The following is a 13,636-nucleotide window of genomic DNA, read 5'->3' on the forward strand; positions in this document are numbered from 1 at the left end:
GAATATGGAGAAAATAAACAGGTAAGAGAAAGTCTCTTAGGATTATTATGATATATCTAGTTTTCAGAAAACCAGTTTTAAGTTGTTCTTTTGGATATAAGAAATATTCAGAATTGTCTAATAAAACCTTGTGGGCTGTTTTGTTTTTACTAGTTCTATTACTTGCTGGTTCATTAATCAAAATTTTAAAGTTAAACTTTTATTTTCAAAACTTTGAACTTATTGTGTACACTAAACCACTGAGATCATAAACATTATTGTAAATTAGAGATGGAGTGAGCCTGTTATATTTTTATATGTTATATTTTATATATTATCTAGTATTTCTCAAAATTGTCAGAAAATGGGAGTCTAAGATTTTTCAATCTTATCAAGCCAAAATCTTATTAGATCAATTTACAATAAAATTAATATTTATTAGAATTCACCAAGCTACTGGGAAAGATAAACTGCAGTAAGAAGTTAAAGGTAATTTGTGGCTTGAGTGAGGATTATTACTGTTGAGACTCCTTTATATATGTAGAGGCAAAGAAAATAGTATCCTGGTAAACAATGCATGTGCTGTTTCTGTGTGCTTGTGTAAGTTAATTCTCCTTTTTGTACTTCCATTTTCTCATTGTCAAAGGGGTTGAGAAAGAGTATTTATGAATCTATGTAAGGATTCAGTTGTACTGAATGGTTATTTTGGCACTTATTAAGTCCTCATTAACTATTAATTATTATAATTAATATAATCTAGAGATATATACTACAAAAAGAAATTTATTATTATTTTTGAGACTTGTAACTTTATTTTTATAAATATTAAATTTTAGCTCAAAATTCAAATATATGATACTGGTCTCAGAACTACTATCTTTACAACTTTTTATAGTTTAAATTTTGATTTATGAGGACTGATTTTGCTGATAGAAATGAAACTTGAAAAGTTTCTAAGGCTTTCTATCTTCTCCTCATTTGTGCCCATAATTTATTTAGTGAGTCACAATTTGTTCTGAGTTTTAAAGCCTAGATTGCCATTGCACAAGTCATGATTTTTCCTCTCCTAAGCTGCTTGTACTATTCTCTTTCTATATGTTTAGAAACTAACATTAAAAGGAGTTTGCCTTAATTATCTCAGTACCAAGGTATCAAACTTGAAACTCTAGACATGATTTGTTTGGTGTCTTTAGTTATTTGAAAGGAAAGCAGTTAGACTTAGTTTCAATAGAAATAGTCATTTTTTGTTTCATATTTGGCCCTCTTTGATTCTTGTTGTTGTTGTTGTAGAGGTGTCAAGTCTTGACCTCTATAGAGTGATTTGAGTTTGTAATTGCTATGTTTTAACATATTTGAAGAATTTTTCAGTTTTATTTTTAATGTTTTCTCATTATACATTAATCCCCATTAGAATTCTTCCCATGTTGATTTTCCAAGTTGTTCAGTGAAATAACTGTAAGGTCAAAGAAGTTTGGGGAAAGCTATACTACATATGCCCCTTAGAAAATTATCATGAGTATTATCGTATTAAATAATTAAGGTAGAAACCTTTTCTTTTTTCAAGTTTTTTTTTTTCTCTTAAACGTTTCCCAAGATGATTTTGCTGAGGGATTTTTCTTTTAGGGATGCTTATTCTTGAATTGTATGGGATGTAATTTGGAAACAGTGAAACTAACCCAAAATACTTTGGGTTTTGTTTCTTTGTGTGTTTGTAACTTTATTGAGGTTTAATTGAAATACAATAAAATGTACCTAATTGAAGTATACACTTTGGTTCTTTTTGATTAATGTATATATGTCTGTAAAATGACAATACAATCAATAAAATAAACATTTCCATCTTCCTTAAAAGGTACTGCAAGCCCATTTGTATTCTATTCTTCCGTCTTTTCTTGTCAACCACTTAGTTTGCATTTTTTAGAATTTCACACCCTTGCTTTTAAAGATTTAAATTTTAATCCGTAGATAACTTAGAATAAAATAGCTGTAATTCTTAAAATAAAGGTACAATATCTGACAAATATGTGTGTTTATGCTAGTTGTTACACACTGGCAAAATTTCACAGGAAGATTTTAAAGCTGAAATCATTACTTTTGAATATATTGTAAATTGAAAAAATAATTTTGGTTTAAAAACAAAAGCCAATGATTTTTTTCCACTAAAACAATTTGAAAAGTAATAGAGAACTAAGCAGAACTTTATAAGGAAGCAGTTAGGTATGGTTAACTTTATTTCCTCTTCAACCATTTATTACTAAGATTACACTATTCAGTCACTTTTAAAATCATCTTAAACAGAAATTCATAAGCTACTCTGTGAGTCTAGTCTTAGAAAAATGTATTGGTCCCTTTAAGTCTGCTACTTGCCTTTTGCTGTTAGTAGCCTGATAGGGAACATTAAGTGGAGAGTAAATTAAAAAGAAGTTGATTGTAATAGGGCAAATGAGATTTTTTAAATGCCAGTAAATTTGGTATATATATTTCTCAGCCAAAAGTATACTTAAAATTTTCTAATTCATGATTTTCAAAATCTTACAGGTTATAAAATGCTTAAAATCAGCAACCTGGAGAAATTTTTTTCTGTGCTTTATAGTTAGCTCTTGGTTTTCTATACTAGAATGGGAAGTACAAAATATTTTTTAAAATGTGGTTTGTATTCCAGTATAGAATTTTTTATCTCTGTATTTTTCCACAATATTTAGTATTTCAGTTAAAGTTATTCAGTTATGATTATTGAGTGTTAGAAATTGAAATTATAAAATGGTAAAATGAGGAAGTTTTTTAAAATTTCAATACAGAGCCACAGAAATTTAAAAGAAATGTTTAATATATGTATTAAAGGCCTGAGAAATGTATTTCATAGACAAAAGAACGTAGTTGAGTTTTTGGAAAATATAGGATTTGAAATTTTGGTCTTTAATATGTGTACATAGTTATTACAGTCATCCTCATACATGCTGGTAAGAGTGCAAAATGGTTTAGCCACATTGGAAAAATTTGGTAGTTCTTAAAAAATTGAGACAGATTTATCAATACAACTTAGCAGTTCTGTGCCTATGTATTTACTCAAGAGAATTGAAAACAAATCCACTCAGAAATTTATACATACTACTACTTAATAGCATTATTTTTAATAGCCCAAAGGTAGAAGAAACAAATAATGAAAGGATAAATTAAATGTAGTCTATCCATACAATGGAATATTATTCAACCATAAAAGGGATTGAAATACTGATAACATCCTATAATATGGATGAACCTTGAAAACATTATTCTAAGAGACTATTTCCAGAGACTATGGAAGTTGTATGATTTCACATAAATTTATGTGAAAAGTCCAGAATAGGCAAATATATATGTATAAATTAATGTTTGCTCAAAAAGAGGGAATGGGGACTGACTGCTAATGGGTACTGAGTTTCTGTTTAGGATGATAAAAATGTTCTGGAATTAGAATGGTGGTAGTTGTACAAACTTTGTGAATATATTGACAGTTGCTGAATTGTATACTAATGGTGCATCCAAAAGAGGGTGGATGTGGTGGTAGCACTAAGGTAGATAAACTAGAAGAAGAAAGAAACCAATTAAGAAATATAGGGCTGAGGTTGTGGCTCAAGTGGTAGCGCAGTCACCTAGCGTGCGTGAGGCACTGGGTTCGATTCTCAGCACCACATAAAAATAAAATAAAGATGTTGTGTCCACCTAAAACTAAAAAATAAATATTTAAAAAAGAAATATACTTTTTAATGGAAAATTAGTCTGAAGTGTAGTTAGAAATAAAAGATGAAGATAGCCAAAATTAATATGAGAGGACCCTTTGAATTCATGATTAAGGTTTTTTTGTTCGTTTTTAAAATACTTTTTTAGTTGTCACTGTACATTTTGTTTATTTTTTGTTATATGTGGTGTTGAGAATTGAATTCAGTGCCTCACACATGCTAGCTACACTGAGCTACAACCCCAGCCCTCATGTTCAAGTTTTTATTAAGGGGTTTCCTCATTTTTAATACAGAGAAGCAGCTCCAGAAATAGTGCTTTGGTCCAAACGTGCAGTATGGAATTAGATATAAAATGAGAAACATTGAATAAATTAGCATGTCTGTTCCTTATATTTTCACTGAGAAACACATTGGTGATACTCACTACCAGATGGTCTTCGTGCTGGATGGAGAATACAATAGACCCAAATTGTAATAACTACATAAACGGTTATGTGTTAATGTACTGCCAGTCTCTACACTTGCTCCTGTGTCAGTTGTGGCTGCTTTCCTGTTCATTCCACATTCATCAACTGAAGCTCTGAATCCAGGGCTCTTATGAGCCATTACTGCTGGAATTGAATTGGAACTTAAGGTTAAGCCTATATGTTGTTATTCTTTTCCCATATATTTTTATTGGTGCATTGTAATTCTATATAAAGGTGGGATTCATTATTACATATTCATATATGCATAGGATATAACAATGATTTGATCAGTGTCAATCCTCTGCATATTTTCCCTTTCCCTCTTCTTCCTTCCCCTTCCCTATTTTCTACTCCAGTTCTGATCTGTCTCAGATTTTTATGAGACCCACATCTTTTCTTTTACTTATTCCTCTTTAGCTTCCACATATGAGAAAAAAACATGACATTTGACTTTCTGAGTTTGGCTTGTTTAGTCTTTATGTACATCAGAGTTGTTCTTTGAAAGTATTTGTATTCATTCAGAATATAAATATGAAATTGTAGAAAATTTGATTACAATACCATCTCTAACATAATATTAGAGCAGTTGTTCTTACATCTTTTCTTCAAATGAAATATTACACAAATTTAGCATATAAAACAAGGAAATGCAGGAGCTTCATGGGTTGAAATGGGAGGTGTGGAATGGGTAGGTAGGTGCAAGTAAAATCCAATTAGAGTAGCACTATCTGCTTTACTTCTGTTCTCCTGCCTATAATAATCTAAAATACTTTTCTTTTGAAAATCCTGTTTAAGAATATTGCCCAAGTGAAAAAGCTTGATCAAATGGAAATAATACTTCCTAGGAATCAGGATGCCTGATCTTATACTTACTCTTTCTCCATTCAGCTATGGGAATATAAATCAATCACTTACTCAAGTCATCTTCTGTCTCTTGTCATTCATATGGAAGAGGTCATTTGACTTAGAGACTTCTACTATCTCAGCCTATTTCTGGTCTGTTATTTAGGATCAAAGAATTTGATTAGTATCATCAATAAAAAGACAAAGCCAATAAAATTGAGCAAAAGGCTTGAGCAGATAACTTTACCAAAGATGTCCAAGTGCTCAATAGCCACATTACTAGTCATAAGGGAAATCAAAATTAAAATTTCACAATGAGATAAAATTTCACATGCACTAGAATGACTATAATTAAAAATGCTGGCAATGCCAAATGTTAGGATATGGAGTAATTAACTAGAGGTCTTACATTTTGCTAGTGTATATATAAAATGGGCACAGTGGAGAATTCTTAAAACATTCTCTTTTATGTGACCCAGCAGTCCCATTCCCAGTTATTTACCCAAAACATATATTCATAAAAATAAATGAAAACATATATCTATGAAATATTTGTATAAGAAGGTTCATAGCAACTTTATTCATAATACTCAAAAACAACTCAAGTATTCTATCAATAAAAACAACTCAAGTATTCTATCAATAGGTGAACAAAGAAATTGTTATATATTTTTATACAATGGAATAATAACAAAAGAAAGCAAATTACTATATGACATGAATGAATGTTAGAGATTATATTGAAAAAATCTAGGATAAAAAACTTTAAAATTAATAAAATCCAAAACCAATAAAGCTAATCTGTGATGATAGAAATCAGAAAGTGGTTGCTTCCGACAGAAAGGCTCATGACTGAAGAGGGGCACAGGAAACTTCTGGATTGATGGATATGTTTTTGGGGGGTTTGGATTACATGATTTATACAGTTATCAAAACTCATTGAAATGAACACATAGGGTTTATGCATCTTATTTTGTGCCAGTTGTACCTCAGTTTGAAGCATTAAGACAGTTGAATAATATGAAGTATAAGTTAAATTCTGAAGTTGGCTCTGTGTCATTCCTTAAGAAGGGGCAAAGGGAATACAGATCCCTTTCTGAGGCCGAAACAGTGGGAAGAGTTAAGGATGTTAATTGGGAAGAAAAACCAGGGTGGGCAAATATGTGCTAGGAATTTTAACTCACATTAGTTTTTCCATAAACATTAAAGGGATTTTCTGATGTTTTCTGTAATGTGCAAATTATATGTTAGAGCTAAATAAAATGTGATTTTACTTCTAGGTTTAGGCCACTAGTTAAGTATTTTGAGTTTATATTTCATCCATCATCTTATTTGATATGTATTTTATTTTCTGATCACCCAGAAGTTTTTCTGAATATATTTAGATTCTTAGTGGTTTTAGGAGTAAAATTTATTTTTGATGTGCTTATAAAACTGTATCCAACTTTTTTGTTGCCTAATTTTTGTAGGATTTGGAGGGAAAGTTTTTTTCTCGACTTATTCTTTTTTTAAAAATCAAGTTGGCATTTTTTATTGATTTTTTAAAAAATAAATAACAGTGGAATGCATTACAGTTCTTGTTACACATATAGAGCTCATTTTTTCATATCTCTGGTTGTATGTAAAGTATATTCACATCAATTCATGTCTTCATACATGTATTTTTTTGGATAATGATGTCCATTACATTCCACCATCCTTGCTAACTCCCTGCCGCCTCCTTTCCCCTTCCTTCTCTCTGCCCTATCTAGAGTTTGTCTATTCCTCCCATGCTCCCCCTCCTTATCCCTGCAAATGCCATAATTTTATTCTCTTTTATTGCTGAGTAAAATTCCATTGTGTATATATGCCACATTTTTTTTTTTTAATCCATGAGTGAAGGGCATCTAGGTTGGTTCCACAGTTTAACTATTGTGAATTGTGCTGCTATAAACATTGATGTGGCTGTGTCCCTGTAGTATGCTGTTTTTAAATCCTTTGGGTATAGACCCAGGAGAGGGATAGCTGGGTCAAATGGTGGTTCCATTCCCAGATTTACAAGAAATCTCCATACTGCTTTCCATATTGGCTGCACCAGTTTGCAGTCCTACCAGCAATGTATAGAGTGTACCTTTTCCCCACATCCTCTCCAACATTTATTGTTGTTTGTCTTCATAATAGCTGCCATTTTGACTGGAATGAGATGATATCTTAGAATAGTTTTGATTTGCATTTCTCTAATTGCTAGAGATGATGAACATTTTTTTGGTTATATTTGTTGATTGATTGTATATCCTCTTCTGAGAAGTGTCTGTTTAGGTCTTTGTCCCATTTATTGATTGGGTTATTTATTTATTTATTTATTGGTGTTTAGCTTCTTCACTTATTCTATATGAATTAATACATGAGAATCAACATATAATTTTATATTTAATTTAGTTTCCCTAAAAATATGGGAATACACCAGTTGATTAGTGTTTAAGTTAAAGATTTACAGTAGCAGACTGTCAAATGCAGATATGCTAATGAGCATTGTGCTAGTAGCCAGCTATTTGTTTAGCTTCTTTTTGAGTCTTCTGAAAACATCTCTGTGTGCATATTTCATGAATAGGCTGCAATACCTACCTCTTGAATAGATGTAAACCTAAAACAAAAGTGGTTTCTCTTTGAAAACTATATTTCCCTATCTGCAGAAGTCTTCTCTTTTGATTTATGTTGTAGATGACCTCATTGGTAAAATTTAAAGAGCTAGGTGCATCATAGTATATGGCTAGTAAGGAACTGACTGATTTAGTACTTTTCAAAAATGCAGTTACAATATAGGAACATTGTTTCAGTATTTTAAACACTCCTGCATAGTGAATTCTTTAAAAAAAAAAAGAAAAAAATATTTGAAACCTGGAGTCATGCTACTTCAGAGGTGATGAAACAAAGTAATTCCTTATCCAGTTTCAAAATACTGAAAATATTTTGAACTGTATATGTTATATGTATTCATGTTTTTCTCAAGCTGCTTATTGATCTTTTTATAAAATTTAAAAGGTTATGAAAGTATTTTGAGTTTTACAATGCTAGAAGTTAAACCTGTATTTAACTGATTTTTATTTTTTCCATTTTTTCTTAACTAGGTCCTTTCTGATGTTGCTTGAGCTTATTCTTCTGCAGTTGATCTCATTCCTGTTGGCTAAACATTAAGTCCCCTGACAACATTAAGTTAATGCTCATGTGTTTTAGGCCTCATTTATAGTACCACGATAGTATTATAGAAAAGAAAAACTTTACATTTTAGATGACCTAATTCATTTTTTTCTATTTCTAGAAACATGATAACTTTTATAAATAGTCATTGTCACACTTTGGCTTATCTACACTAAAGAACATAGTTGAGTTTTTGGAAACTACAGGATTTGAAAATTTGGTCTTTAGTATACACATATAATTATTACAATTAATGAAGCAGGAAATTATTGGTGCATAAGATGGATATTTATTGTGTAACAATAATATTTCAATATAATTGTTTTTTAAATAATTTGGGTTAATTTTTGAATATTTTTCTATACTATAAGTTGATAATGGTTTCTTAAAAGTTTATTTTATCAACATGATTCATTTTACTATTTTGTGGTACCAGTAGGACTCTAATGTTAAATTGGTATGTTGAGTTTATAAATGTTTATATTAGCATTTAAATAATGAAATATTGGACAGTTAGTTTCTACCAAATGTTTCTGAAATCCAGAGGTAAATGTTTCTATTGGTTTGATGCCTAATACAGTTTCAAAAAAAGCAACTATGAATTTTCTGTTTTTTTTTTATCTTTTCTTCATGAACTGCCCCTTAGTGTCAGAACAGGAGAAGAGAAATCAGAGGTTCTCTTTTTCTATGTTAAAAAAATTATATAAATAAAGACAAGGAGTACATTCTAGTAAGATCTCTGAAATGCACTGTGTCAGTGAAGGCAACATTAATACTGACTTGATAAAACTAAGGACTTGAATTGCAGTGAATATGGAAATAATCTTTACCACCAGTACAGTATCATCAGGATTTTAAAATGTTAGAACATTATGTTAAAATGTGATTATAATTTTAATGCTTTATCTCTTTGAATTAAATTTGTGTCCATAAAGATGTGCAGCATAATTGTTCATGTATTTATTTACAGACTACAATTTCCGTCGCAGCTCAATAAATAGTCTTTCCCCTGTTAGTGCTACCCTCTCTTCTGGGACTCCCAGCGTGCTTCCTTATACTTCAAGGCCTTATTCTTATCCAAGTTATCCCTTGTCACCAACAATATCTCTTGCTAATGGCAGCCATGTTGGACAACGACTATATATCTCCAATCAGGCCTCATTCTTCTGAAGAAAATCTGTAAACATTAGTATGAAAATTTCTTGTGAAAAGCATGCAAATTAAAATATTGTTTTATTTTAGAATCGGGTTTGCACATTTGGCTTCAAAAATGATATGTTTATGCTAACATAATAAACATCTGCTATAATTCAAAGAATAACATAGAGTTGCAAAATTTATAAAAATGGAAAGTTTAAAAAGTTATTCAGTGGTTTAGCAAGCTACTATTCTTTTTAAACTTTTGAGATTTTCTTAATTCCTTAGTGGGTAATAGATCCCAGTAATTTGTTAATTTTTTTTTGTATAACTTTGCAGTATAGCATTTCACAAATGTAAACCACTTGAAGACAATGTTATACTAGATTGATGACCAAGGATCTCTATCTGTATTGGAAATTGGAACACTTATATAACCAGAAGCATCTAGCTATTATGTAGAAAGAAATGATGAGGCAAAAAGATTAATATGCAAATTTTATGCAGTACTAAAGAAAAAGCAATCTAACATTGTGGTCCTTGAAAATAACTAAATATTTTAGTTAATAATTATTTGTTACAAAAATTGTAATTTTGCTGTTAATATATTTAAGGTTTTTATAGTTATGCTTCATTTGTGTTTTTGATATTTGCTGTATTGTTTGAATAAGAAGTGTTATGGTTTTTTAATGTTGAAATCATGTGTTGTTTAATTTTTGTACTTGAATTCAAACTTTGACATTAAATATGTGATGCTTCTCATACATGTGTTTTATTTTTTTTTTAAAGAGAGAGAGAGAGAGAGAGAGAGAGAGAGAGAGAGAGAGAATTTTTAATATTTATTTTTTTGTTCTCGGCGGACACAACATCTTTGTTGGTATGTGGTGCTGAGGATCGAACCCGGGCCGCACGCATGCCAGGCGAGCGCGCTACCGCTGAGCCACATCTCCAGCCCACATGTGTTTTATTTTAATTAGAATGCACATACACAAAAATTAGGTCTCACAATCATTGTGATCTTGGAGAACAGTTTTCCTTACTTGGTTATATATAGTTATAGGGTCATTGGTGCAGTGTCTTTATGAAACGAAATCATGGAATTATATAGGGAGAAAATTGTTAGCTTTGTGATACAGTAACAAAAACATTTTCAGGGGCAATAGAAATATTGTTTAGACTCACTGAAGTTTTTCCCATTTACTTAAAAATAATTCAGTGAATTCAGATCATTTTGACTATTCATTGGTTTAGTAATGTACATTCATAATGATTTATAATGACATTTTCATAATTGATGTCAATGATGAAAATCTTAGATATCAAACATTACCTTTGTTGATTAGCTCACTCCACCTGTACAGACCTAACATATGCATATAATTTGAAATGGTTGCAGATAACTTTTCTACCAACTTGAGTTTGTAATAGAAGGTATGTGAATAGTAAATTCGTCTTTTAATTCTCTAAAGGTGGTTTATTACACATAAGTCATACTTAACTTTTTTACAATTTAAATGAGCATGGGCACTAAATCAGCACTATTTTTTCCCTACACAGCTGTGTCTGAATTGCATAGATTTTGCTGTTTAATTGCCATATGTTCACAGTTGTGTATCACTCATTCAGCAGACATACGGTGTTCTATTTTTTTTGTTGGCTGGTGATAGCCTTGTCATACACAGGTGACTCAGGCTTTAAGACAGAAGAAAATCAGACACAATTAGTTTTTTATAAAAATGTTTGGAATGACCCAAATTACAAGTTTCCACATATATTTTTTTTTTTTTCATTTTGGAAAAAAAAATTTGAGCGAGCTTACCAACAACACCAAGTGTTTGGTGATCTGTGTTAAAACAGTGGAAAATGTGTAACTAAGCTTTGGTATCACATTGAATTACCACTTCTGCCATTAACAGCTCTTTGAACTTGGATTTTTTTTTTAAGTGTTGAGAATGGAACTTGCAGTCTGTGCAAATGCTCTACCACTGAGCCATACCCACAACCCCTGGCTTTGACAGTTCTTAATCTGTTTCATACCTTTCACCTTTGTAAAATTGTGATACATTCATTATGAAGTTAAAACATCTGGCAAGTGAAATATACTCAAATGATAGCTAATGTTTGGGTATAATTATATGAAGATGGTAGTACTCTTTTGCAGTCTTCTCATCACTTCACAGGAATATAGAAATCAGTATATTTGTGAAGCACTATTCCTTTTTGTGATGTTATGGATGAGCAATTAATCTTATATTGTATGAAATTTCATTTGATTTGTGAACATTAATTATTTGCTGCCTTAATGTTTATACAATAGATTATATAGGCCATTTCTCTAAATGAAGTCTTCCCTAGTAGTTGAACACAAGCTATTGATAAATCTTGGTCATGATATATCTCATTGGGCAGGGAAACGTTTCTAAAGACAGGTTATATCAGAATTTGTGTGCCACTTTTTGCAAAGAACTCTGGCTAATATGTGGGAGTGTGACCTATTATGGAGCCATGTACCATTTTGCTTAATGTCCCCTCTAAACAAAAAGGTATGCAGAAAGTTTAATTAACTTTATCTCTCTCCTTTGTTTTTATGTTAAAGTGGGAAAGGTTTCTGTAGCAACAACTCAAAATTTTAGAAACCATAATAGAAAAGATTGATAAATCCAACTTAAAAAGAAGAACCTAGCCGGGTATGGTGGTACACACCTGTAATCCCAGCAACTTGGGAGACTGAGGCAGGAGGATTGTGAATTCAAAGCCAGCCTCAGCAATTTAGAGAGGCCCTGTCTCTAAATAAAATTTAAAAATGGGCTGGGGATGTTGCTCAGTGGTTATGTGCCCCTGGGTTCAATTCCTGGTACAAACAAACAAACAAAAAACACCAAACCAAACAACAACAACAAAAAAACAGCCCTGCATGGCAAGAAAGAACTATAAGTTGTTATTAAGTTACATCAAAAGAAAACTGGAGAAATACTTAGATTATTTCACAAAGGCCCAATCTCTAATTTTGAGGTACTGATGTGTTAAAAAATCAATAACTCAATGGAAAAATGGATAAAAAGTCTGACCAGACTGATGTCAGATGTCATATAAAGAGATACTTTATCATTAAAATAAATAAAAGTTTAGATAAAATTGAAAGTTCTATAAATTTTAGGTGAATCTTTATTGTCATACATTGCCAATGCAATTATAAATTGCTTAGTTCACCTAGAGAATAACTTGACAGCTATTGATATTGCAAATACATCTTTGGATCCAGCAGTCATACTTTTTTGAGATATACTTGTGTGTGTGTAATGATATATGTGAGGCTATTCATCATTGGGGAACTGCTTTAGGAATACATTTATCAGTACACACTAAGACATGTACAAAAGTCAAAATTCTCTATTCCTGAAAGAGATAATGTTAAGCAAAAGACTGTTAAAAAAGGTACAGAAATGTATGTGTAATAATTCAGTATGCTATTTTTGGGTAAAGAAGAGGGAAAGAACAATTGTATATGCCTACAGTGCACATAAAACCCTGGAAGGATAAACAGAAAACAAGTATTCTCGACAGGAATAGATGAAGTCACCCTGCAGAAGTTCCTTTTATTTTTAGACAGTGCAGTGGTAAATAATTTCAACCAAAAAGACACAATTTTTCTTATAAACAAAATGGAAGATCTTTTTGTAAACAGTAATCCAAACAGAAACACATTAGGACAAGCTGCACTGATCTGTTTACTGAATATTCAGAAATTTTGAGTAGAACCCCAGGGTAAAATAAAACTCTCCAGGAGATTAACAATATACAAGCACTATATATACTTCACTAGTTTTGACTCATTGGGTCCAGTGGACTTGAAATGTATGTCACTAATTATCCTGTGTATGGGCATGAAGCATTTTCAACTTCTGATGAGAAAAATCGCTTTGAAGATCTCTAGGATTTGGAGCAAAGCCCTGATCTTTTAGTTTCCTTTTGAGAAGTAGTCCTTATTTAATGATTAGGCCTTAATAGAAACTGACTATAGGATACCAAATAAAGTGAGTTGCCCATCATGAATTGGATGTTACCAAATTCATGAGGCTGAGAATGTCTAACATCGAAAGGGTTTGTGGTGACAAATTTGAGGCTTCTTTCTGCCATAGCGCCAGACCTTAGTCTGTTGTATCATGGAGGGTTCCTAAGATCAGTTGTGCTCATTTTAGGAATAAGTCAAGAATATATTATCCTAAGGATAATAATGAAAGTTGCCATCATGTTCATTCATAAGAAGTAAAAAGAGCTATGGGTAAATGGCAGATCTCAGTGTCTCAGTGGAGA

The 13,636-nt window shown here is 31.4% G+C and overlaps 1 protein-coding gene across 1 annotated transcript in view; it reads left to right on the forward strand.

The window, feature by feature from the left end:
* Positions 1-9,355, forward strand: part of Rbm46 (RNA binding motif protein 46) — a 33,386-nt gene extending 24,031 nt beyond the window's left edge. Inside the window, exon 4 of the mRNA XM_026384738.2 lies at positions 9,156-9,355. Coding sequence (XP_026240523.1) covers positions 9,156-9,355 — 200 coding nt within the window. The remainder of the gene's footprint in view (positions 1-9,155) is intronic.
* The last annotated feature ends 4,281 nt before the right edge of the window (positions 9,356-13,636 follow it).

The sequence above is a fragment of the Urocitellus parryii genome, chromosome 10 (assembly GCF_045843805.1).
Source record: "Urocitellus parryii isolate mUroPar1 chromosome 10, mUroPar1.hap1, whole genome shotgun sequence".
NCBI lineage: Eukaryota > Metazoa > Chordata > Mammalia > Rodentia > Sciuridae > Urocitellus > Urocitellus parryii.